Source organism: Rousettus aegyptiacus, unplaced genomic scaffold, assembly GCF_014176215.1.
Source record: "Rousettus aegyptiacus isolate mRouAeg1 unplaced genomic scaffold, mRouAeg1.p scaffold_m13_p_14, whole genome shotgun sequence".
Classification (NCBI taxonomy): Eukaryota; Metazoa; Chordata; class Mammalia; order Chiroptera; family Pteropodidae; genus Rousettus; species Rousettus aegyptiacus.
In genome coordinates, this window is record NW_023416289.1 from 46,205,744 (window position 1) to 46,231,132 (window position 25,389).

General features: G+C 48.0%; 2 protein-coding genes across 13 annotated transcripts; one reads left to right on the forward strand and one right to left on the reverse strand.

Moving 5' to 3' along the window:
- The first annotated feature begins 65 nt into the window (after nt 1-65).
- On the forward strand, nt 66-12,201 carry ZNF473 (zinc finger protein 473). 4 transcript variants are annotated; one of them, XM_016125531.2, is made up of 5 exons: nt 66-467; nt 2,794-2,965; nt 5,263-5,389; nt 6,631-6,720; nt 7,902-12,201. In XM_016125531.2, the coding sequence occupies exons 3-5, from the start codon at nt 5,290-5,292 to the stop codon at nt 10,289-10,291; spliced, it is 2,580 nt and encodes an 859-aa protein (XP_015981017.2). In that variant the 5' UTR covers nt 66-467; nt 2,794-2,965; nt 5,263-5,289; the 3' UTR covers nt 10,292-12,201. The 4 variants fall into 4 exon arrangements, with proteins under 4 accessions (XP_015981017.2, XP_015981018.2, XP_036088439.1 ...); XM_016125532.2 differs by lacking the exon at nt 66-467 and adding an exon at nt 480-1,095; XM_036232546.1 differs by lacking the exon at nt 66-467 and adding an exon at nt 480-770.
- Nucleotides 12,202-13,400: 1,199 nt separating this feature from the next.
- On the reverse strand, nt 13,401-25,328 carry LOC107500401 (zinc finger protein 883). Of its 9 annotated transcripts, none has more exons than XM_016125556.2 (5): nt 25,274-25,328; nt 23,317-23,370; nt 22,405-22,531; nt 20,238-20,339; nt 13,404-18,141 (listed from the first exon to the last, which is right to left on the reverse strand). In XM_016125556.2, the coding sequence occupies exons 2-5, from the start codon at nt 23,347-23,349 to the stop codon at nt 16,253-16,255; spliced, it is 2,151 nt and encodes a 716-aa protein (XP_015981042.2). In that variant the 5' UTR covers nt 23,350-23,370; nt 25,274-25,328; the 3' UTR covers nt 13,404-16,252. The 9 variants fall into 9 exon arrangements, with proteins under 9 accessions (XP_015981045.2, XP_036088457.1, XP_036088455.1 ...); XM_016125555.2 differs by lacking the exon at nt 25,274-25,328 and adding an exon at nt 24,993-25,109; XM_036232559.1 differs by having other exon boundaries at nt 13,405-18,141; nt 23,317-24,992; nt 25,274-25,312.
- Between the last annotated feature and the right edge of the window lie 61 nt (nt 25,329-25,389).

Genomic DNA, 25,389 nt, shown 5'->3' on the forward strand with positions numbered 1-25,389 from the left:
ATAGTAAGGCAGGACGAACTACGAGGCACCTCTTCGCCAATCAGAAGAGGTCCCATTATTTCTCCGCCTCAACCCCGCCCCTTACTTGCACGTGTTTCTACGGCAACCCTCCGGCTGTCTACTTAAGAAAGCACCTCCCCGTCTTCCAGGAGAGTTAGGGGGCGACCGATTAGATTGTTCAGCAACAGGATAAACGCTGGACTACAACACCCAGTTGGCACTCGGTCCCGACTCTGTTTCTGTTCTATTTCCCCCGCGGAGCGCGCAGCAGGACTCTTGAGACCGGGGAAGCGGATGGAGCCGCAAACGCGGCCGCTTAGCCCTCTGGGAAAGGGCGTCTCGGCGCCGGCGCGGAGGAGGTTTCGCACGGCACCGGAAGTGGCTGCGGCGCGCGTGAGGGGAGCCCCGTGTCCCGCCCCCCCCGGGGTGGGGTAGCGTCTGTTAACTTGGCAGACGGCAGTCTCGAGGTGAGGAAACGCCGGGGCTGCGGTTGCTGGGGACTCCAGAGGTTTGGGGGCTCGGTCCTTCCAGAAGGGTGACGGATGGAAGGCTCCTGGGGTGACAGCCGCAGAGAGCGCGTCGTCGTGGGCCGTGGGTCTACGTGGAGTCTTGAGCTCTCGTTCAGAGTCTGCTACGGGCCGGGGCTCTGGCTGAAGTGGTTTCCAGCACCCATCCGCAGCCTTTGAGAGGAGCGGGCCTGTTTTATTTTGAGTCTGGGGAAACCGTCGCAGGAGGAGCGGGTGTGTCGCCTGAAGCCGTTGGCAGAACTGGTCAGAGCCGAGGGGTGAACAAATGCGGGTTCTTCGGGAGGTCAAAGGATCGAGCGTTTACTTCCAGCGCTTTCGGTGTGGCAGGCGCCGAGCTGTCCTCGCGTTCTCTTCCCTGAGCTCCACAGCAGCGGTGACTGTCGCTCCCCGGCCTTACCCGATACTCCTGGCCCCAGGGTCATCTTGGGAACCAGACTTACGAAGATCGATAGGGTGCATGTTTCGTAACTGAGCAGCACTCCCGGTGGAATCCGGGGCACTCTAATATTTTTGCTGGGAAAGGCGTGAAAAGTCAAAGTGAAGGGAAGAGACTACAGTGACAGTTCAGGTTAAGTTTTGCTGCCAGTTTATGAATAAAGTTCTGGATGACAGAGCATTTTGTTGTTTAGGATTAAAGATAAAGAGCTGTGGATCTGTTGTGTTTGCCCCATTTTGTATATATGGAAACTGAGGCACAGGGCAAATGCTGTGGCTATGATCCCACACTAAGAAGAGGCAAGACTCCAGGGCCCAAGGTTGTTCAGTCCTGTAATTGTTTGGCTCAGGTCACTCTGACAGGCTGGGTGACCTTGCGCGTTGTCACATCAAGGTTCCATCCAACCCCTTCCCTCCCAGGGCTGAGAGTGTATGAGATAGGGACCGAAGGTGATTCAGAAACTAGACAGATCTCAAGTGCAGATGTTCATGAGGGCCAGGCAGAGCAGGTGAAGGAGAGACATGCAGGGGGCATCAGGCAGCACTCGCCCCATCTTTGGGGGTGTGTGGGGGGTTAGCTTTAATCAGCTGCAACAAACTAGCTCCATGGGATTGCAGACCCAGCCTGGCCCAATCCTCAGATTTTTCAGAAGCTGGAAACATAATTTTTACGTGAATTTTCCCAGTTTTAAAGTTTAGGACTACTTAAAATAATTTTCCTTAAGAAATTTCCTATTTGCCAACACCGTGAGTCAAATAAAACGTCTGTGGATCAAGTTATACTTACGTGTCAGGATTTAATCTCTGTCACATGAGAAACATCATTATATTAGCACTTATCAGTCTGCCACATTGCCTTATCTGCAATCACAAAATCTAGAAAGTTCTGAAGAGCGTTCTTTTTTATTAATTTGGTGCCCAAACCTGACCAGAACTGCTGTGATTTATAACCTTTCATTATCTGACCTAGAGTGAACATATTTTACCCTTCACTCTAGAAACACTGACTGTTCGATAACAAAATGCTGCCTGTCCCACACTGCACTGGGTGTTAATGAAATATGTTAAATAAACGTATATCACCTTTTAAAAATCCGAACATTTCTGAATTTCAAAGCACATTTGGCCTCAGAGGCTTACGAATTATGGACCTGTGGCATTAAATCATCTTGCTGCTTCATGATGTAGAGTGTGTTCAATGCTGCATAGGTATATGCTCCTTAGGAAATTCATAGTGGCTACAAATGTGGGAAAAGTCCTATGGTACAGTGTTTTGCATATTGTGGGTCATGAAAATAAGACTCAGTGGGCAAGCACCATAATTTTTTTCAATGAAGTAAAATAAAAGTGACAAGGAGAGAAAACATCCCAATACGTTCTATCTTGGAAGGTTAAGTATTGTCTCATGAAGCTTCTGTTTGGTTATATATGTGAACAAGCAGTTGTGATATATATTGTCCTCGTTACTGTGGGTTGTGGTTAAAAAGAAGTTGAACTCCAGCTCTTGTAGAAATAACAACAGTTTTGGAGGCCAACTCACGTGGGCTCGAATCCTAGAGATAGATGATGGTCTGAAATGTCAGAAGCATTGTCCCAGGGGTTCGGTTAGAGACATATGTTCTGTCAACAAATATTTAAAGTACCTGCTGTCACCAGGCACAGTACTGTGCTAGAACACAGCAGTTAGCAAGACAGAATGTTCCAAATGTGAATTTCCTGACTCAGTAAGTTCTGAGCATGGTCGTTACTCTGTTTTGTATTAGCCGAAGCACAGAGGCTAGGTGGGGCTGGGCTAGTTTCAGTAAAGACAGTGTTGTTGTGATTCCTGCAGGGAAGCACACGTTCTGACTTCTGGACATTTTGAGGGCTCATCCAGCATGGAGGGGAAAGCAGCCCGAGAAGGAAGGGGGACTTCGTCCCAGCCCCTCGGTCCATCCCGCAGCTCTGCCAGCCAGGAATGTGGAGGCGAAGGAGGGGGAGCTTAAATGAGGACTGTGACCTAGGTGAGTCCGAGGGCCCCTCCGCCCCAGCGGATCATCCCCAAAGGCTGCACAGCTGGCTGCCTTTGTCCCAGGCTCACTGTCCTGTGGTGGCCCCTGCAGCGACCTTCCTAAAGCTCTCACATTATCACTCTCCTGCCAGTCCTCTTCCACAAATCCATATTGTTTCTGGGATAAAATCCAGGTTTCTCAGCCTATTCCTGGGTCCTGTTCCTCTCCTGCTGTGTCCCCTTCTCCCCACCCCACGGTTTTCTCTTTCCATTTCTCTTTCACACAAGCGACACACCCTTCTCGGCCTGATGATAAAATGTTACACTATGCTCTCCAGCTTCCCAGCCTTTCCTCAGTCTCCTCCCTCTGCTCCCACTTCTCCAAGGTAAAGTCCATGGCCACGTCCTTGAGAGTCACCAGTTGCTGAAACACAGCACACCCAGAATACGCTGCCTGCCATCTCTGGCTGGCCTTACACAGGCCTCAAGACCCAGCACAGTCCCCCAACCTTCCCAGGTGGAGTCATCTGTGCTCTGGTCTCCCATAGCACCATCTGCAGCTGCCACTGTAGCTCAGTGCCACCCAGGTGTGGTTGCCCCTGGTTGTGTCTGTCAGCCCTGCCGGACTAGACACAGCTGCCCTGTGGTCGAGTCCGTCCTGTGTGCTAGGAACGAGGCAGAGCTCCCCAGCAGCACCTGTCACTTTGCAGAGTAGCCCTACGAAATGGGGCTGGAATCGGGGCTCAGGGAGGCATGTAACTTACATGCCAGCAGTCACCCACAGGGGAAGGTGGTGGGGCCACACCCGAAACCCAGACTGCAGGCTGATTTCATTTTTACTAAAATGCGTGTGGCTGGAGGTGTGGAAGGAGCACACCAGACAGTCATGGGTTCACCTGGAGGTGGGGTGCTAGGGGAGGCTGTCACTTTTTATTGTCAATACTTCTCAAGTATTTCAATTTTTATTCTAAGCACCTATTCACTGGGAAATTTTAAAATTAAGAAAGGTGGTTTCGCTAAAAGCTGGGCAGTCAGGCCGGAACCTCAGGTAGCCACACATCCCTAAGTGGGCCCAGGGATGCAGATGAGGGCTCCTGCCCCCCAGAGTTGCACCGAATCTTACCAGGTTACCATTCTACTGACTAGTCTCCAGGAAATGCAGCGGACAGAGGAGCAGCTGAATGACACCAAGAGGAAGCAGTTTGCCACGTCCAGAATGTGGCACCCTAAATCAGGAACATGGAATGAAAAGGGCAGAGGTGTACGGCTAGGGGTCGACCCCCCGAGGCGCATCACCCCAGTATAGGGCATGGGTGTCCTCGGATTTGGAGCTAAATGAGCCAACTATGAAAACATACCATGGTCCCAGAGTGGTCAAACCCATAGAGACAGAAAGCAGGATGGGAGGGGTGCCGGGGCGGGGGGAGGGGGCTGGGAAGTTAGTGTTTAATGCAGACAGATTTAGTTTTGCAAGATGAAGAGAGTTCTGGAGATGGTGGCTATGAGAGCGAAACAGTGTGATTGTACCTAATGCCACTGAACTGTACACTGCAAATTGGTTAAGATGGTAAATTTTATATATATTTTATCACAATAAAAAAAATTGGAAGAAAAGATGTCAGATAAATCTGAATACAGACTTTGCACATGGTGCATGTGTTTAGTAATAGTAAGGGGTTCTGCTGTTACTACTGAAATGGTCACAGGTGAAATCACATGCCACATTGGATTAACTTTGAAATATTTTAGCCCCACAAAAAATGAATAAAGGTGGGGAAAGAGGCTTAATGAACAAAACAGGTAAATGTTGAAAGTCACATGTCCTTCTAATGATCTAGCCCGCTAGTGCCCAGCTGACTGATTCTGCACCCCCGGGGACATTGGCAATGCCTGGCGGTGACCTTTGTGATTGTCACCACTTTGGGGAATGCAGGTAATCCTTGAAATTGGGTCATGGACAGCTGATGGTCTTTTGCATATATGTATTTACTTGGGTATATGCTTGAAAGTTTCCATGATAAAAACTTAAAATCTTGAACAAACACTAAAAAAAGCAAAAGCCAGAAATAAATGGATTTTAGGATCAGGCAGACCTGGGTTGAAGTCCTGCTTGCATGACCTTCATGTCTCCTCTGTGAGACTGTGTCCTTGCCTACAAAATACGGGGCCTCCTGGTCTCAGGTCTGACTGTTCTCTTGAGATGAGTTATGTCACAAAGGCCTGGGACGTTGAGGCGGGGGCTGCACTGAGTGAGCCATGCGGCCCTTTCTTGACCCCAGCACCGGAGTCACTGACTCTGCTGTGTTTCAGCAATTTGTGACCCTCAAGGACTTCACCATGGACTTCACCTTGGAGGACTGGGAGCAGCTGGGGCTGGACCAGGGGGATGTGTTCTGGGACACAGCCCTGGACAACTACCAGAACCTCTTCTTGCTGAGTGAGTATGCGCCCTGGCCCTGCTCAGTGATTGCCCATGACTCCCTGTCACCCACAGGGTGAGTTCTCAGCCCCTCAGCACCTCAGAACCAGCACGATCTAGCCCAGCAGTGCCCAGCTGGCTGATTCTTCCCCCCCAGGGGACATTAGTGATGCCTGATGGCCTTTTTGATTGTCACCACTTGTGGGGGGGTGCATCAAACAGGAGGTGGCGCAGCCAAGACTCCAGTTGTGACCTGTGCAACTCCACGGCACCCCAGCTCCACATGACTGTCACCTCCTTCCAATCAACTCATTTCCCTTATTCCAGTGCCTCAAGTCTTTTCCAAAGACAGAAGGATTTATTCCAAAAGATGAAAAAACACACGAGCGCACACTGGAAACCACGAGTTGCTGTAATTTTGTCACATCGGGACAGATTTTCTCCAAACTGGACTCCGTGGGCTGCAGAAGCAGCTTAGAGGAGGGCTGATCTGACCTTTTCAGTTTTTAAACCCTGGCCCACAGCGGAAACGCGTCGCCCTTGATGCCTCTGTGCACATCCATGTGTATAAATGAGGACGCCTCAAATGTGGCTTAAAGCAGTGCGCTTTTATTCTCTCACAGTTCCGGAGGGCAGACTTTCGAAATGGGTCTGGCTAGGCTAACGTCAAGTTGTTGGCAGGGCTTGTTCCTTCTGGAGGCTCCAAGGAGACTCTGTTTCCTTGCTCCATTTCAGCTTCTGGAAGCCGCCCGTGTTGCTTCCCTCCTGGCCTCTGCCTTCACCTTCCAAGCCAGCAGTGGCCTTTCCTCCACCGTAGCACACATCCCTGGATTCTGACTCTGCTCCTGTCCTTGAGGAAGTTGGTGGAGGGCAGGATGCGGGACTGCTTGGGTCCGGGACCCTGCCACCTTGTACCAGAGGCCTGGCCCTTGGAGGCCTCAGGTGGTGTGGTCCATGGGTGAACGAGAGTGGTGATCGGCTCAGGAAGTATGGGCCTCTCCAACTGGCAGACTGCTCGTTCCCTTGAGCAGTTGCAAGTCCTTCATGACCCCAGCCCCAGCCGTCACAGCTCTAATCGCCCTGGATTGTGGCTGTCTGGGTCCCTCTCCCCGACTGGACCGGGAGCTGCCTGGCACAGCGTCTGCCCTGCAGCACTGTGTGCTAAAGATCGGGTGGTTGGGAGAACCTGAAGGTTCCCGCTGAGTGGCTGGGTAGCCCTCCGTGTCCTGGCTGATGACAGTGCCATTATCTCCCCGCAGACCCCCCCGGATCCGATCTGCCCTCCCACCCGGATGGGGGAGAGGAGCCAGATGCTCTGGCGAGAGGAAGTCCAGAAGCAACAGGCCCTGGTGAGTGGGTGGCACTTGGGGGAGGACGGTGGGGTCCTGGGGTGTTGCTTTCAGTTCTTGGAACCTCCGTCCAGGCCCAGCCCATCTCCCCAGCCATCAGGACCCCTGGTGTCTGGGCTTCGCTCTGCCACATGCTGGCTTTTGTCTGCATGTCCCAACAGGGGTCTGGACCCTCACTCCGTGTGCCCATCTTGTCTTCGTCTACCTAAGTATTCAGCATGTGGCTGTCCTGGTGCCTTTCCTCTGTCCTCTCCTCGGTCCTTGGGGTGGCCTTCCATTCCTCAAGTCAGTCTCTCTGTCTTCCTGCCTCACACCCCCTGAGCACCCAGGACACCGTGGTCTCCCTGTTCCACCTCCCCTTGGTTGGGCCCAGCCCTCTTTACTGTCCCACGAGTGTAGCGTAGCGGGTGGCCACATTAGTAGACCCAGCCCCACTAGGCTAAACGTTGCCGAGGGCCTTCGCCCTGCCTCTCTCCGGCCACGCTTCCCCAGGGGGATAGGGTAAAGCAGTGAGGACGCTGGTCAAGAGGCTCCTCCTGGGAGGAAGCGGAGGCGGGAGGCTTCCTTCGCGTTCTACCATGAACACGGGAGGAGCGTTCCTGAACCGGACGTGGGGAGTGGCCACGCCTCTCGGGCAGGCCCCGCCCACCTGGCCGTGCAGCTTTGTTCTTGCTTCACCTCTCAGAGGCTCGTGAGTGCGCGCTCTGCCGCCTTCTGGCGGCACACCGGCATTGCACGTGGGTGACCAGCGCGGACATGGTTCCAACAGCCTCGGATTTCTGTTTCTGCTGCCCCAACGTGCGTGCGCTAAGGAGCAAATGTATCGCGCGTGGTGGCACTTGTGTGGCATTGTTACCGTTCATTTCTCTCACCTGCTTGAACAGGGCGCTTCTAGGAGGTAGGCCTTAGCTGACAAGGTGACAGTGGGGAGTGTCCACAAGAGGATCTTTTCCCCGGGTGGGCCCAGCTCCAGTTGTAAGCCCCGGATGTGAGCGCCCTGTTTCCCGTGGCGCTGGTTCCAGCCGGGTCACTACACTGGCCTCTTTTCCTTTGTCCCCTTGATGGACTGACTTGACTCAGGTCCCATCCCTTTTTCTCACTCTTGCTTTTGTCCTCGCCCTGTGGCTCCTGTCTTTACACCCTGGGGAACAGGAGACATTTACACTGTCCCTCTCTTGCAGACATGGCTGAGGCCAAGAACTGTTCTCCGCTGCAGGACTTCCTGGAAGAAGGACTCTACCAGGAGCTTTTGGAGACGTTTTCCAAGGATGGCCTCTGGAACTTCAACTTGGAAGAAGCCTGCATGGACGAGAGCTGGTTAGATAGTCTGCTGGGAGATCCAGAAAGTCTTCTGAGTTCTGATATTGTCACCAACGTGGAAAGTCCCACAGAGTGCAAGAGTCACGAACTCGAGAGTAGTCACAGCCCCGAGCCCCTCCTTACGACGGGAGAGGAGTCCGTGATCCATGACCTTCCCGAAAAGAACCTGATGCCAGCTGAGTCTCAGGAATGTAGGAATGACCTTGGCTACCACTCAGATCAGAGTCAGCAGGACACTGTCCTGGGAGGGGAGGAAGCATACAAGTGTAGTGAATGTGGGCAGAGCTTCAGCCGGGGTTGCCATCTCATTCAGCACTGGGTCGTTCACGTGCGTGAGAAACCTGCTGCGATTCAAGACCAGGAGAGCGCTTTTGACTGGAGTTCGTGCCTTTTTGTGTATCCGATGACTCACAAATCCTATGTTTGTAACAAGTGTGGGAAAACTTTTAGTCAAAATACACACCTCCTGTGGCATCAGAAAATTCACACTGGAGAGAAACCACATAAGAGTCAAGACCATGGCCGTCCGTCAGGTCACGCCTCTCAGCCTGTTGAGCAGCAGAAAACCCACACAGGTGCTAAATCCTACAAGTGTAACGAGTGTGGCGAGAGTTTCAGCCGCACCTTTCGTCTCAGTCAGCATCAGAAGACCCACACTCGGAAGCGCTATGAATGTGCCAAATGCAAGGCCACCTTTAACTTTAACAAATACCTCCTCCAGCATCAGAAAATTCATGCCGCAAAAGCTATCTCTCAGTGCCAGGAATATGGGAAGGTGTTTCGGCAGAATTTGGCACTCATCAAACACCAGTCCATTCACACTGGAGAAGAGCCATTTAAGTGTGACAAGTGTGGGAAACTCTTCAGCCATATCTTGACCCTAAAGACCCACCAGAAGGTTCATGGCAGAGAGAAGACTTTCAGATGCACTGAGTGTGGGAAAGCCTTCTACCGGAACACTCACCTTAATGAACACCTAAGGATTCACACGGGCTACAAGCCCCACAAATGTCAGAAATGCATCAAGAGTTTCAGCCGGCCCTCCCACCTGATTCGACACCAGTCCGTTCATGCCACAGAAAAGCCCTACAGCTGTGCCGAATGTAAAGCGACCTTCAGCCATAATGAACACCTTATTCAACACCAGAAAATTCATGCTGTGGAAACCCGCTACGAATGTCAGGAGTGTGGCGAGCGCTTCATTTGCAGCTCGACCCTAACTTGCCACCAGAGTGTTCATACCCGAGAAAAACAAGGACTTGATGAGAGTGGAAAGGCCTTGAATCAGACTCCAGAACAGAAAGAACACCCGGTGATAAGCAGGAAGTGCTTTAAGTGTAACAAATGTGAGAAAACCTTCAACTGCACCAAACACCTCACTCAGCACGAGCGGATTCACAGCAGAGAGAAGCCCTTTAACTGTAACCAGTGTGGGAAAGCCTTTGGCCAAAGTACACAGCTTGAGCGCCACCAGATGGCTCACTCAGGAGTGAAGCCCTATAAATGTGGAGCCTGCGGGAAGGCCTTCATCCGCAGCGCCTTCTTCACCAAACATCAGTGCACCCACCTGAACGAGCACCCCTTTAAGTGTCATGAGTGTGGAAAGACCTTCAGCCAAAGTACACATCTCTCAGAGCATCAGTCAGTTCACGCTGTAGAGAAACCCTTCAGTTGTAACCAGTGCGACAAAGTCTTTGCACACAATAACCACCTTATCCAGCATCAGAAAACCCATGATGGGAAGAAATCCTTTGAGTGTAAGGAATGTGGAAAAATATTCCACCACAGCTGGCACCTTTCTAAGCATCAGAAAGTTCACACAGGTGAGCAGCCCTATAAATGTAGCGACTGTGGGAAAACCTTCAGCCTGAGTGCCCCACTCATTCGACACCGGAGAGTCCACACTGGAGAAAAGCCTTATACTTGTGAGGAATGTGGAAAAACCTTCAGCCAGAGCTCGTGCCTTTCTGTTCACCAGAGAGTTCACACTGGGGAGAAGCCCTACACTTGTGCCGAATGTGGGAAAGCCTTCTCCCAGAAAGCAAACATGAAGCAGCATGAGCGAATTCACACTGGGGAGAAGCCTTACACCTGTGACGTGTGTGGGAAAGCCTTTGGCCTCAGTGCCCACCTCAGTCAGCACCAGAGAATTCACACCCAGGAGAAACCATATCAGTGTCAACACTGTCAGAAAGCCTTTCGCTACTATTTAGGTCTCCGCCGACATCAGCGAGTTCACACTCAAAAGTAAGAAGTAGCAATACCACCCATGGCAGCTAGATGGAAGCTGCAAACACAGTCATTTGAGGCTTAAACTTGAAACCATCACATTGTAACCCACCCACCCACCTCCCACCACAATAGATAAAGATCTTTATTGATAAAGATTAGAAAATTTGCACACAAATTGCATTAAAACAACGAAAACAAAAGAAGCTGTATGGTATCCAGATTCTGACGTGGACTCTGGAACCAATCTGCTGAGTTAAATTCCAGTTCTGCCATCTGCTGCCTAAGCGATCCTGGGAGAGTCGTGGTACCTCTCAGGGCCTCAAAAGTTCTCATCTGCAAAATGGGCACAGTAATAGTTACCTACCTCAGAGGGCTGTCGTGAGGATAAATTAGATGTAAAGCACTTAGGACCGAGTGCCTAGCATATAGTAAGTACTCACTGAGTGTGAGCTCTACGTATGCATTAGGTACAATGTAAATACACTCTTTTATGTTAAAAGGAAGAGAATTAGCAACCCTCTATTACAATTAATGTTCTTAATAATATGCTTTAATTTTTAAAGTTTTTCTCCAGGATGTCTTTGGCTTAATTTGGTTCCCCAAACCTTAATTTTTTTTTTACGTCTTATCTTTCTCTTTCCTCCATCTCTCTGCTCTGTCCTAGTATTTTCTTAACTAACCCACAGATAGCCCAGAACAACATATAAACTAACATCAAATGGCTAAAACTTTCCACTCCTAACCTCTCAAACCTCTGACTCAAAAGGACCCCCTCCCACATACATATACCACCTTCACCACAATGGCCTTCCCCTGTTTAAAGTTGTTGGTTATACACTGTGAGACCCAATTTGTCACTGTGATTAACGTACCGGAAACAGCTGGATTCCGTTAAGAAAGCTGCAATGGATGTCGCCCCACAGTTAACATGATCTGTGCAGAAGATATGCATGGTGGTGAGAATTGTGATGTATGGAAACCAGTGCTGGAATGTTCTTCACAATTTGTCCAAGCTGGCCACTCACCAGGCGCTTCACCAGGCTCCAGGACAGGGAATGTCAATACGGTAAGGCCCGCCCTTGCCTTGAAGCTTCTGGAATCCAAGGGAAATAGTTGGCTTCCTTTCCATGGAGGAGCACAGTTCGGTGACAAGTGACATCTTAAAAGGCCAGCATTCCCTCGTCACAGCAAGGTCTGGGGCCACCGAGGGTTGTTGGAAGCACACAAGGAAACGATGCTTCACGTTGGAGCCCTCGAGTCAGCCACTCGCCTGGGTGAGGCCTATTCTACAGCTGAGACACCTCGCGGAACCACACAACCAGCTCCCTCCTGATGGTACCTTCTCAACTCGGCTGTTGTCTCCCTTCAGTAAGCCACCCAGTCACCCATCTGCTGAAGCACAAACAATTTTATGAAGACGTTAGTCCCACGCTTTTGATATCTTTCCTATTTTTGGTGCTAAAAAAGTTTAGGAATATGTGCCCTGTGCATTTGGGCTTTTCAGATCTTAAACCTTGAGTTCTGCTGTTTGCTTTTGTTGTTGAAACTGGAAACTTAATGGCTGACCCTTGGGCCCACCGCGTAGTGGTGAGTGTACTGGTTTTCTAGTGGCCGAAAGGTTTGACTTCCTGCTGGTGTAACTCCTGCCCTTGAGATCAGTCTAGTCTGGGCCGTCAGATGTCTGTTAGTTCCAAAGGGGCTTACAGAGTGTCGCAGGGTGGGGAGGTGGGAACTCAGATTGAAAAGTGTGTTCAGTGAGTTTTAAGATCAAACGTACAGGTCTCAGGTTGGAGGCCCTGTGGAAAGTCAGCAGCTCCTGGGCGGGAGGAGGGGCCGGTCTCTGTAACTAGTGACCTGTACTGCGTGGGCCGGTGTAGAATGCCTTTGTGTGTACATGTTGGTTGTCTGATTAAAGTTTTGAGTCTAAAAGTGTTGCTTCCTTCGTTCAGCCCTGGTGCCACACCCCCAACCGGATGTGGGGCATACAGAGTCCCTGCCTGCTGGGTGCTGACAGGTGTTCTAGTGGGGGAGGGTTAATAATGCTGAAAACGGTCCCCTAAGAGGGCAGTTAAGTCTGTTTTTCCCAAAGTGGTTAGGGGCATGTGCCACGGAGGAACCAGCTGGTTATCAAACCACTTTTCCATTCTAGTGCAGTCTTCAGCCGGGGAGAAAGCACGCACAGCAAGGTGTTTACTCCTCTCTCATTACAAAGACATCAGGCCTCCAGCTCAGGCAATAATTTTACCTAGAATTTACTATTACTTTGCTCTCTTGGTATTTTCCTTCCTCTGCCCCCTTTTTTCCTTTTACTGACAAAAGATACTAGTTTCCCACGCATGGTAATGATAAAAAGTCCTTTAACATTTTATTATAAAAGTTTTTAAAAATGTGAACTTAAAGTATGGTACACATCTACAGTAAAAAAAAAAAAAAAACATTGACACTAGTATATAATCTAGTGAGGTTTGGGGAACACTAATTGAAGCCTAGTGCCCTTGCCAGTGGACCGCTATGTCAGGATAATGCTTTGGCAATACAGTTAAGTCAGATCTCAGTGGCCGAACGGCACAGGTTTATTTTGCTCATTCACACTACGTGGGTTTGGCACTGGGTTGGCAGGGCTGGGGATGGGGCGAGTGGTAGGATACATCCTGTCCACCCAGGATATCTGCGTGTAGCCCCACCAGTTGGAATGTGATAGCCTTTCAAATGGAATAAAAACAAACCTTAAGAAATCATAAAAATACTAGAATAAAATATAGGAGAATGTTTCCATAATCCTGGGGGGTGAGGAAGGCCTTTCTTAGCGTGATAGTAGATCAGAGAACTATAAAAGAAAATTCAAATAGATTTGAATTTCTAAAAGTTTTAAAAATCGGTATAGCAAAATACACCATAAGCAAAATTGAGAGAAATAACCAACTGGGAAAAATAGTAGTTACATATAACAAAGAGTTAATACAAAAAAGAAGCCAAATTAAAAATGGGCAAAATGCATAAATAAGCAATTCAATGAAGCCAAAACATCAATAACAGAAAGGTCTTTTATCTCATTATCGGTAGGCCATTTTTACTTATTAGATTAAGAATGTTTAAAAAATAAGACTAATAGCAAGTATTTGTGAAGGAAGTGGAGGAGCAGAAATAGGCACTCAGCACTTCCAGGAGTCATGTAGATTGGGTCATCCTTTCTTTGAGTTTCATTTAGCAATAACTCAAAATTTTAAACATGGACATTCTATGGTATTAACATTTGGGTACTCATGGGGGTATTTTGCACCAATGTCAAATAAATGTCCAATGATGGAAGATAAAAATGTCCGTTAATAGAGATCAGATAACATTATACCAAGTAAAAAAAGCCACTTCTAAAATCACATGCGATTATACCATAACAAATTATATACTATATTTATGTGACTATCACCAATTTTATATAAAAAAAGGGGGGCTTGCGAGGTTCATATTCACAGAAAAAAGTCTAGAATCTTTGGAATAAAGATTTATAGAAAGCCATAGCTTTCTTCGTTTTTGTATTGTCTGAATTATTCACAATAAATGAGTATTTCTTCAACCAGACTAGACATACTGTACCTGGGCAAAGACTTTTGAACATGGTAATAGTTACCACTGAGGATGTTGGGGAGATGCAGCCCATCCCCCACTGCCAGTCAGATCACCAGAGAGACAGACCTGGGAAGCCACAGGCTGTATGTCTGGGATAATTGAAACATTTTCCCTTTGACACTACAACCCCTCTGCCAGGATGTCACTTGAGAACTTGTCAGGTGCTCAGGGTAAGATTTCAACAGAAGGGACATTTGTAAAAGTCAAAATCTAGAAACAACCAAAATGTCCAATAGGAGTCCTACTGGCTAATATGTTGAATAAACATAGACTATGCAAAGCCCCAGACCATCTGATTGTTAAAGGTTATTTAAGATATGAGTATTTAATGATACGAGTCTATCATTTAATGATAGGGGCTCATCATATAAAGTTAAATAAACAGAAGTACACTTAACTGTATATTCAATATGCCCCAGATTTATTAAAGCATATATAGTATAAAGTTTTAAAAATAGTAGTTTATCAAAATATTAACATCTCTGGATAGCACTGAACTTTGGATAAAGTTTTCTGGATTTGTGGGGGGCCTTCTAAATTTTCAATAAGCATGTACTGGTTTTTAGAATATAATAAACATTATTTTAAGAAGGAAATGCTATATGTAGAATGTGGATGAACCCTATAGAAGTTCAGAGCATAGCTTCTGGAGCTTTACTGCTTGGGCTTGAATCCAGACACCATGATCCTGACCAGCTGTGAGACTTTTGCCACTTCATCTCTCTGTGCCTCAGTGCCCTCATCTGTGAAATGGAATAACACAGCCCTAAACATGGGTGGATGTTGAAAGAATGAAAGGTGTTCATACTAAGGGCTTAAAACAGAGCTCGGCACACAGCAAGTTACTGAATGCACTAACCATTTTAAGTTTGACATGGGGGGAAAAATCACATGATTCATGTTCGGTGCTGGTAAATGTGGCAAAACTATGGTCCACATGCCCCCTTTTGCCAGGTAGATTAGGTTCAGTCTCTTTGGAAAGCAATTTGAAACATTCAGGAATCAGGAAAATGGTTAGAATCTCGATTCTATTATTCCCACTCTGAGAAATTTGACTTAGAGAAATAATCCCCTCAAAAGAAGAGAGGAGGCATGAAAATGCTTGTTATAAAATTGTTCATAATTGAGAAAATTGGTGAACAATCTGTGTCAATCAGGGGCTTAGAACAAAGCCAAAATGGGGCAATGGATTTGTAAATTATTTGACACCTGTCAATGAAATAAATATCATTAACCCTAATAGTGATGAGTATGAAGTATATGTGGTGAAAAAGGACACTGCTCATGGTAAAATGAGGGCAAAACAGAGAAGTCAAAATCATTTCTACACTCTTACTACACAATCAAATAAAATAAAATTTATTTTTAAATGATATTTTGAAGGAAATAGGAAAAATCAAAACAATATGATTTTTGAGGGTGACCACATTGTAGGTGAATATATATGGCTTTTGTTTTCTGATTCTAATTTTTTCTAAGTTTAATACTATGAATATGGAACACAGTGTAAAACAAAACCAGAAATACAGCCCAATATGATCAGTGTCTCTGGGCTATGGGATTATGGGGGATTGGTATTGTAGTCCCTAATTCTCTACACTTTCCAAACCATCCTTTACAATAAGCATATGTGATTTTATTTAAAATTTTTTCCTGTTGTGAAAGTATGCAATTATTTTTATAGTTAGAAAAATATTTCAAAAATATGAGGAAAGAAAAACCTCCCTTTGGGCATGAATAGAATTAGAAAATAATGCCCAATAGGGCAATGGCTTTCTAAATCACAAATCCTGGAAATGGAAAAGATCAAAAAAACAGGACATCAAAAGTGGATGTAAATATGTGAAACATATTCAATATTTAAGCCAATTGTAAATTTTGTGGCGACATTTGTATCTTAAAGTCTTAAAGGAAAGTAAAATCACCTAGCACATATGTTCAGCTACATATATTTGACACTTTTACTCAAGGGTTATTCTTTCCGGCTGTTTCTTTTTTCTTGAATTTTCAGGCTCCAATTTAATGAATAATCATTGCATTTAAAAAGCTCAGCGCGACCTTATTTAAGACCCCAGATATGGTTGCAGCCCATTTAGAGCACCACCTAGACCACCACCTGGGGACACTGTAGGGTTGAAAAATAGGAAGGAATTTCAGATTTTAGGGGGAAGCTACTAAAACGATCAGAAGCTGTTCCAGTTGGTGATAAACTGTGCCATCCTCCTAGGGAAAAAAGAAACCAGCTCTCTCGATGTTTGGTGTTACTGTTCCTTTGGGAGAAAGTTATTAGTGCTGATGAAGGCTGAACCGAACCCAACAGCAGAACCACCAGTGTGTCACATTCTCAGGCCTTCTAGTCAGCATGAGTTCTCTGATGATGATCAGCAAGCTGCGTGCCCCAAGCAAAGGCTTTCTCAAAATCATCGCAGATGTAGGTGTTGTGGGTGCTGTGAACTCTCTGGTGTTCAGTCAGGTGTGAACTCCAGCCAAAATCCTCCCCACGTTCCTTACACACATAGTGTCTGCCACCCGTGTGAACCTTCTGATGTTGAATAAGGTGTGAGATCTGGGTATAGGTTTTCCCACAGTTGTTACATTTGTAGGGCTTCTCTCCGGTGTGAATTCTCTGATGCTGAATAAGGTGGATGCTCTGGTTGAAGGCTTTCCCGCATTCCTTACAGGGGTAGGGTTTCTCGCCAGTGTGAATCCTCCGATGCTGAGTGAGGGATGAGTTGTGACTGAATGTCTTCCCACACTCCTTACACTTATAGGGCTTCTCGCCCGTGTGGATTTTCTGATGCTCGATAAGGTGGGTGCTCCGGCTAAAGGCTTTCCCACACTCACTGCACACATAAGGTTTCTCTCCGGTGTGAATCCTCTGGTGTTGAATGAGGTGGGAAATTTGGGTATAGGCCTTCCCGCAAATGCGACACTCATAAGGCTTCTCCCCAGTGTGAATCCTCTGGTGGCGTGTCAGGGAAGAGTTCTGGCTGAAGGTTTTCCCACATTCGTTACATTTATAGGGCTTCTCGCCAGTGTGAATTGTCTGGTGTTGAGCAAAGGATGAAGTGTGACTGAAAGCTTTGCCACACTCATTACATATATAGGGTTTTTCCCCCATGTGAATGCTCTGGTGTCTCATGAGGTGGGAAATCTGCGTGTAAGCCTTCCCACACTCGTTACACTCATAGGGCTTCTCACCAGTGTGAATTCTCTGATGCTGAGTCAGGGAAGAACTGTGGCTGAAGGCTTTGCCACACGCGGAGCACTCATAAGGTTTTTCTCCCGTGTGAACCCGCTGATGCTGAGTCAGAGATGAGCTGTGGCTGAAGGTTTTCCCACACTCATTACATTTGTAGGGTTTCTCTCCGGTGTGGATTGTCTGGTGCTGGCTCAGGGAAGAGGTGTGACAGAAAGCCTTGCCACACTCGCCACACTTGTAGGGCTTCTCCCCTGTGTGGATTTTCTGGTGGCGAGTGAGGTGGGACACCTGCGAGTAGAACTTTCCACACTGGTCACATTTATAGGGTTTCTCCCCGGTGTGGCATCGCTGGTGCTTAATGAGGGAGGAGCTCTGGGTGAAGGCCTTCCCGCATTCCTTGCATTGGTATGGCTTCTCTCCAGTATGGATCCTCTGATGCTCGGTCAGAGATGAGCTCTGAGTAAAGGTCTTGCCACATTCGTTGCATGCATAGGGCTTCTCCCCCGTGTGAATGACATGGTGTTGGATGAAATACGAGCTGTTGCTGAATGCCTTCCCGCAGTCCTTACACTTGTAGGGTTTCTCTCCAGTGTGAATTCTCTGGTGTAGGATATAGTCCGAATGGTAAACGAAGGCTTTCCCACATTCCATACAGTTAAATGATTTCTTCTCTACAAAGGTCCTTTGGCGTTTTGAGCTCTTCCTTGGCCGATTCCACTTCTGAAGCCTCTCTCCCCCAGGCACTCTGTGCTTCTTCATGAAGACTGAGGTCCGCCTGAAGCTTCTTCCAAGCTCAATACAGCCAAGACCTCTCTCCCCACAGATGTTTTCCTTGGGAGAAGCAAAAAGACACCTCAAATGCCTCTCCTGCTTTCTCTGGTCCTCTGATTGATGGCCACATGTCCAGTATTCCCCCATCTTGCCATCTCCAAGCATTGCCATTAAAATTCCCTCCATCTTCCCCACCGGGGAAGCTGCTTCTTCAGAAATATCCTTTTTTGGCAGTGTCTCTTGAGTAGTTTCAGAGATTGTCTCCAAGTCTGAAAGAAATGGAAAATATGAACATCGTCTGTTCCAGAACAAAATAAGCTGTTTATTTAGAACTGTCATTGTAAAATTAGAAGAGAAGCTTCAAAGTTTGTGTTGCTATTTCAAAAGACATGAAGTAAATAGATTCATGTTGTCACATGGAAGAGTGGCCTCAATATACTCTAAAAGTGAAAAGAACTGAGTTGCAACACAGTTTATGTGCACAGTGGTTTATTAGCCATAATATATAATACATTTTTACAAATCAATAAGAGAAACAATCTAATAAAAATAGTGAGGCAAGAATGTGAATAGGCACTTTGCAGAAGAAAAACAAGTGGCCAATTAATATGTAAAAAGATGCTCAACATTAGTAATAGTTGAAAAAATCAAATTACCGAGAAGCTTATTTGACACTTTTTAGTTTGGAAATTTTAAAAATATCCAGTGTTGTTGGCAAGTGAATTGTAGAAGTGAATTTATAAAAGAATTTCACTTTCTACATTACATATTTGAAATGTTTTATTCATTTTAAATATTAAAAAGTAATTTTTACTAGGTGATCACAGTGAAAAGTAAATATTCCTCCTTCCTTTGTTCCTACGCTGTTTCTAATTGGCGAATCCTTCTAGAGATTTTCTATATATTTGTGTGTGTGTGTGTTTATGTGTGGTGGGATGGAGAGTTTTTAATTTATTATTTTTGATTGTGGTAAAATACCCATAACATAAATTATATCATTTAAGCCACTTTTAAGTGTACAGTTCAGTTGCACAAGTACATTCACCACTATCCACCTCCAGGACTTTTTAATTTTCTCAAACTGCAACTCTGTACCCATTAAACACTAATTCCCAGTTTCCCCTCCCCCACCCCTTGGCAACCACCATTCTACTTTGTCTCTATAAATTTGCCTACTGTAGGTACCCTATGTAAGTGAAATCCTTTTTAAGTCTGCCTTATTTCACTTGGCATAATGTCTTCAAGGTTCATCAATGTTGTTATTATTTACTTTTATTATTAAAAATACAGTAGAGACATTGGGGTGAAAATACATGAAGGAACTACATTAAAATTTTAAATGTGGATTTTTTTGAAGAGACAATTAGGATTATGGAATTTTCATTTCTTGCTTCATTCTTATTTGGATTTTCAAAGTTTCTATGATGAACACATGTAACTTTTACTTGATCGACAGATATTGATAATATTAAATGTATATGAGGCTTTAACAGCTTGCAATTTGGAGAAAAGGAGACAAAAGATGATGAGCAGGAAACATTGCCATTTGGAATTTGTTGAAGGGGATTGATTTTTTGATGCTATAGATTTGTTCATAAGATATCCATTAATTGCATAATTGTCACGTGCCAACCACAGTTCTGGGGTGGATGACTGTACTGAACAAGACATCTGACCCTTGCCCTCAGAGAAGAGGGTGGGGCAGGCTTGTACTCTGCCATCTTAGACATATCCTCCTTGTCTCCTTAGCATCCCTGCCTTTGAACAACCACTGATCCCCTTTTGATGTAATCTTGATGGGGCTGTTTATCATAGATAGTCTTTCCCACCCTCCACTTCATGAAACCCAGGCTGGCCAATCAGAATATCCTATCCCTCAGGCCATTATAATTAGTTCAAGATCCAAACAGGGCCTATCAGAGTCTTCCTTGAGATTGATATATGGTGTTGCTAGGCAGAACATAAGTTTGAGAGTAGGGGAAGCCATATCAACTGCCACGTAGAAAAGCCTGAAGATAGACTGAAGGCAGAAACAGATAGGATCAACATGTGGTGGGGGAAGGTGGGGAGAGAGGGAGGGAGGGAGGGAAGGAGAGAGAGAGAGAGAGAGAGAGAGAGAGAGAGAGAGAGAAAGAGAGAGAGAGAGACTATTATTGACCCCGTTTTGCAGATGGGGAAACTGAAGCACAGAGAAGCCAAATGACTTGCCCAAGGTCACAGAACCAGGAAGCAGTAGAGCTAAGATTTGAACCCAGAGTCCACAGTGATGACCTGTATGTTATGCTGCCTCATTCTTGAGTGACCATGCTGATCATGACAGATGGGGTAGGAAGATGGCTCACACTTGCTGGACATCCTCACACACCTGGACAGGTAACTTGCCAGGATTCTCTCTCCTCCATCCTGGGCTCTTCCCCTCGCTCCAGACGGGAAATCACATTGGGTTTGGACCCAGGAAGCCCTGCTCCTGGAAAAGACACGAGTCTTGGCAGTGGGCGCCATGGTCACAGAGGCCTCAGGGCTGGGCCTCAGGCCCTGGGTCTGCAGGAGAGATGCATACATTGGGTGCCTACTTATTAGACACTTTAACGGTCAATGCGAGATTCATTTTTCAGGTGCCTACTATGTCCCAGAGAGAGCCTGAGCCCTGATGTTACTGTTTCAGGCTCTGACTCTCTGCTGTTCAACCTGAGTGTGAAACACACCACATTCTGAAGAACTTAAGATGCAGAAAAACATAAATGATCTCATTAATAATTTTTATATTGACTGTGATTTTGACATGTGCCAAAATGATCACATTTTAAATAGATGGGATGAAACAAAACATATTACTAAAATTAATTCCATCTGTTTCTTTTTGCTTTTTATGCCTGCTGCCTTTGAGATAATTAATTTCTCTCTTCCTATTGTGGAATGAACAGTGTTTGCCCCAAATTATGTCCACAGAGCCTCAGAATGTGACCTAATTTGGAAATGGGAGCTTTGCCGATGTAATTAGTTCAGACAAGGTCCTACTGGATTATGGTGAGTCTGCAACCCAATGAGGTGTCCTTATGCGAAGAGGGACACACAGACACATATGGAGGGGGGCAGGCCATGCAAAGGTGGAGACAGAGGTTGGGGTGATGCAGGTATGAGATGAGAAACCCCAGGATTGCTGGGAGCCTCAAGGAGCTGGAGGAGGCAGGAACGGATTTCCCCAGAGCCTTCGGAAGGAGCGTGGTGCTGCCCACGCCTTGCTTTTGCACTTCTGGCTTCCGGAACTGTGGGAGAATAAATTTCTGCTGTTTTAAGGTGCCGAGTTTGCGCAATTTGTTTCAGCAGCCCCAGGAAGCTAATCCATCTTCCTACTCATCATCCTGATGAGCAGACGACATGCCGATGCCTCCCGCACTAGGGACGAGCCTTCCTCTGACTGGAGGAGCTTGGGGGACAAAGGGAATGGGAGGTGATGAAACTGAAGAGGCTGCAGGGCCCACGTCATGTCAGGCTGTGAAGGAGCCGATAAGGGCAGTGCCCAGGACTGGCCTGCTGACTGCGTGGGTGGGGGACTGTCCCCGAGATGGGGGACCCATGGGAGAATGAGTCTGGAGAGCCGCGGTCAGCTTTGTGGGGGCTGGGCCCTTCTTGGGAAGTGTTCTGGAGGCCACCAGCTGCACAGAGCTGGAACCCAGGGGACAGAGTTTGTCTACCAAAAGTGTGCGCGTAAGGAGAGCTGAGGATGGAGCCTATGCGCCACCATAGCTCACAGGGAAAGGAGACATGCAGGAGCCGGGCAATGAAATGAGGAGGGAGAGACGGAAGGGGAGGGAAGGGCAAAGCAGAGGACAGGCCGGCGTTGGGTCTGGGCAGAGGACAAGGCCTGAGCAGAGCCCGGCTGTGGGGACAGAGAGGAGGGAATATACGGAGAGTCAGGGGGCAGAGGGGGACACAGCTGGGGCCTGATGGGTTGTTAGTTAGGGGATGGTGCCTGGGGATCTGGTCTGGGCCCTGGGGAACGTGGGGCCCTGGAGCAGGAGGAGCAGGTCAGTGTGGAGACACTGAGCTCAGGGTAAAGGTGGTGGATGGGACAGGCCTTGTGGGACTCAGGGGGTGGGTGCGTGGACAAGTGTGGGACTTGGGAGACACATGTGGGGAAGAGCGTTTGAATACTCTGGGGAGAAGATGCCAGGACGGAGCCTGTTGATAGGACATCGGGGGCGAGGGGGGAGGGTACCTGAAGTCTGAGATTCCAGAACAGGCATCCCAGTGTGGAGCCTGAAGTCAGCACATATGCAGAGGGAAGCATGAGATGAGGGTGGGGACACCAGCTGAAGATTTCGAGGGACAGGCAGAGGACTTGGGGCCCTGAGGGACACTGGGACTCTAGGAGAGGCAGAGAGAAACGGAGAGAGGCCAGCTAGGAGGGACCGGTGAGGGCACCATATGACCCAGAGGCCACCCACAGGTCAGCAGTGAGTGGGCACACAGGAAGTGAGAACAGAGGGGGCATCATGCCTCCTCCTGGAAAGGCAGAAGTGGGACCTCACCCAGGGAGAGAAGGTTCTGGTAGTTCTCCAGCATCACGTCCCAATACAGCTCCCTCTGGCCAGGCCCCAGCTGGCCCCACTCCTCCAGTGTGAAGTCCACAGCCACGTCCTTGAAGGTCACTGATTCCTGAAAGGGCCAGCGTTACACAGTGGAAGGGCACGTCCTTCCAGAAGTCTGGATGAGGGAGGTCATGAGGCAAGGGCCTATGACATGCTCCCTGGGCTGGGGCATTTTGGCTCGGCATGTTTGGGAAAGCATGTAAGAAGCCTAGGGCAGGCCGCGAGCTAGCCCACAGGCACCCCGTTAGAAAGTCAAACGAGGGCTCGTCACGTGACTCTGTACTGCCATCTGTTGGAAAATCGTTATAACGTGCCAATTATTTTGGTATATGACAGTTTGCTGCCATCTGCATGAAAAAACTGTCATAATAAATACACCAATATATGAGGTATAAGATGCAAATCATGCCACTGAGATGAGGCGCCCCTGTGCAGTGAGTAACTGCACGTCTGTATGTGGCAGTCCTAAGAAACACTTTTAAAAGAGTGACCAGCCATTGTGCATCGAGAGCTTCATGTTCCTAAGTTGTACTTCATCCCAACTCTGATTCCAAATGCCGTTCCCGATTCTAAGGATGAGGCTCGGGGGAGAAACAAAACAAACTGCTACCCATTTCACCTGCTAACCAAAAGGCCGCTGAACATTCGATGATTGATTTTCAGACTGTGTCCTAATGTCCCGGCTCAGAGCATCCTGCCCCTCCCTCACACCTCCCAGCCCCGCAGTTCCCATCACAGCCCCCTTCTCTCCCAGTACTGGGAGGGGCAGAAGATTTTCAGGCCACAGGCAGAGATGGGGATGGCCCTTGGGGTCCACAAGGTCATATCTGGGAAGAGGGAGCACAGGCTTACCTGGTCCTCAGCTGTCAGAGTCCTGGTGGCCATTGCTGGGTCCCTGGCCTGCACCTGCAAGAGAAAAGAACCAGGTCTGATTCTGTAGAGCTGAAGGAGACTGGAGCAGAGAACCGGGGTCAGTTCTGGCCTAGACAGACAGAATTTCCCAAAGAAGCCTTGTGACAGAGGGGACCCTGGTCTCCTACAAGCAGGAAAAAAGGCTTAGGACAGGCTGCCTGAGGTCCCCATTCTGTACCAACAACTACAAGCAATCAGGGGGTTCAGCTTGCTGCATCCACACATCAGCCCTCAGAGAAGGAACTACAGTTATCCTCAGGTGAGGAAATCAAGGCACAAGAGGTCAAGACCCTTGCTCAAGGTCAGAGAGATGTCAAGTGCCAAGAGCAAGATTCAAACCCAGAAGCCGCCACAGACCCAACCCCTTTTTTGTTATAATTTTTTCTATTGCAGTAATACACATATAACATAAAAGATACCATTTTAACCATTTTGAAGTGTATGATTCGGTGGCATTTAGTACACTCACAATGATGTGCAACCACCGCTACTACCTAGTTCCAGAACATTTTCATCATCACTCTACAAGGAATCCCTCTACTGTTAACCAGTCACCCCCAAATGTCCTTGTTCCCTCTGCCCCAATGCCAGCCCCTGATAACCACTCATCTTTCTGTCTCAAAGGATTTGCCTATTCTGGACATTTCATATACATGGAATTATACAACACGTGGCCTTTCTTGTCTGGTTTCTTTTACTTAACATAACATGTTCAAGGTTCATCCATGTTATAGCACATCTCAGTGCTTCATCCCTTTTCAGGGCTGAATAATATTCCACTGTATGGATGGGCCATGTTTTGCGGAGCTCCTGCAAAAATCCTGTTTAAGGATCCTGGGCTCCTCCTTAACATGTTTAAAGAAAGGTTTCATCTGCTGAAATAAAGTTTCAGAATCCCTGCCAAAGAGAGGTTGGTGTTCAGACTGTGGTCGCCCCCATTCGTTCATCAGACACACTCTGAGCCCCAGGTGAGTGACAGGCTCCATTTGGGGCTCTGAGGACAGAGACCAGTGAGATGAAGCTCCATCCTCTGCCTGGTGGGGGAGACAGTCCTGGACATAAACCATATAGGGGATGAATAGTGGACCCAAAAGATACGTCTGGGATGAACTGCAATGTGATTGAGTTAAGCATCCTTAGATGGGAAGATTATCCTGGATTATCTGGGTGGGCCCTAGGCCTCCAGCTTTGAAGCTGAAGGATGGAGGAGCACCCGGGGAATGCGAGGTGCTCTCAGAGGCTGGAAAAGGCAAGGCAACAGATTCTCCACAGCGACCTTGTTTTTAGAAAAAACCACAAAGACTCTTGGAGAAGGGAGGCGTCCAGAGACCCAGAGAGAAGTGGACAGCGACACACAGAGAAAGAGGGGTAGAGACTCAGAGAGAAAAGGAGACATAATGGGGTCGGGGTAACGGTTGGAGATTAGAGAGAAGAGATAAAGGTCAGAGAGAGGGGAAAAGATGCTGAGGATAAGGATATAGACCGAGGGCGTGGCCGTGCAGAGTACGCGCTGGGGAGTCAGGGTCAGACATCTCTGGCTGTGACCCCTGGTCGGCCACTTATTAGCATTGTGACTGGGGAGAAGCCGCGTAGTCTCCCCGAGTCTGTTTCTTCACCTGCGAAGTGAGGAAAGGTACATTCTCCCTCGTAGGGGATCCTTGGCCGCACTCCTGGCAGACGGCAGGTGCCCCATTCCCGCGCGCTGAGATCGTCCTAGTCGCGCAGACGGTGGGGCCGCCTGGCTAGTGACCGGATGGGGCGGGGCGCCGCCCAAAGCGCCATGCCCCCTCCCACCCAGGCACGACTTAGACCCGCCCCCTGAGCGTCGGCACTCCCGCCCGGCCCAGCCCGGCCCGCAACCACCAGCTACCCCGGGGTCAGCCGCGTCGTGTCTCACCTGCGCGCCCCCGCGGGTTGCACACCGCTGCCAGGCCTTCCCACCCTCCCGCGGGCCACGGTATGCGCCTGCGCCGTCACTGTCTCGGAACTTTAAGTACTGGTACTTTAAACGCG

Coding starts and splice junctions, on each gene's coding strand:
- ZNF473 (XM_016125531.2), top strand. CDS start 5,290: ATGGACTTCACCTTGGAGGACTGGGAGCAGCTGGGGCTGGACCAGGGG. Junction 5,390..6,630: donor CCAGAACCTCTTCTTGCTGA/GTGAGTATGCGC, acceptor ATCTCCCCGCAG/ACCCCCCCGGATCCGATCTG. Junction 6,721..7,901: donor TCCAGAAGCAACAGGCCCTG/GTGAGTGGGTGG, acceptor CCTCTCTTGCAG/ACATGGCTGAGGCCAAGAAC.
- LOC107500401 (XM_016125556.2), bottom strand. CDS start 23,349: ATGGCCACCAGGACTCTGACAGCTGAGGACCAG. Junction 20,340..22,404: donor CCAGAACCTTCTCTCCCTGG/GTGAGGTCCCAC, acceptor TGTCTTTTCCAG/GAGCAGGGCTTCCTGGGTCC. Junction 18,142..20,237: donor CTGGCAAGTTACCTGTCCAG/GTGTGTGAGGAT, acceptor CATTTCTTTCAG/ACTTGGAGACAATCTCTGAA.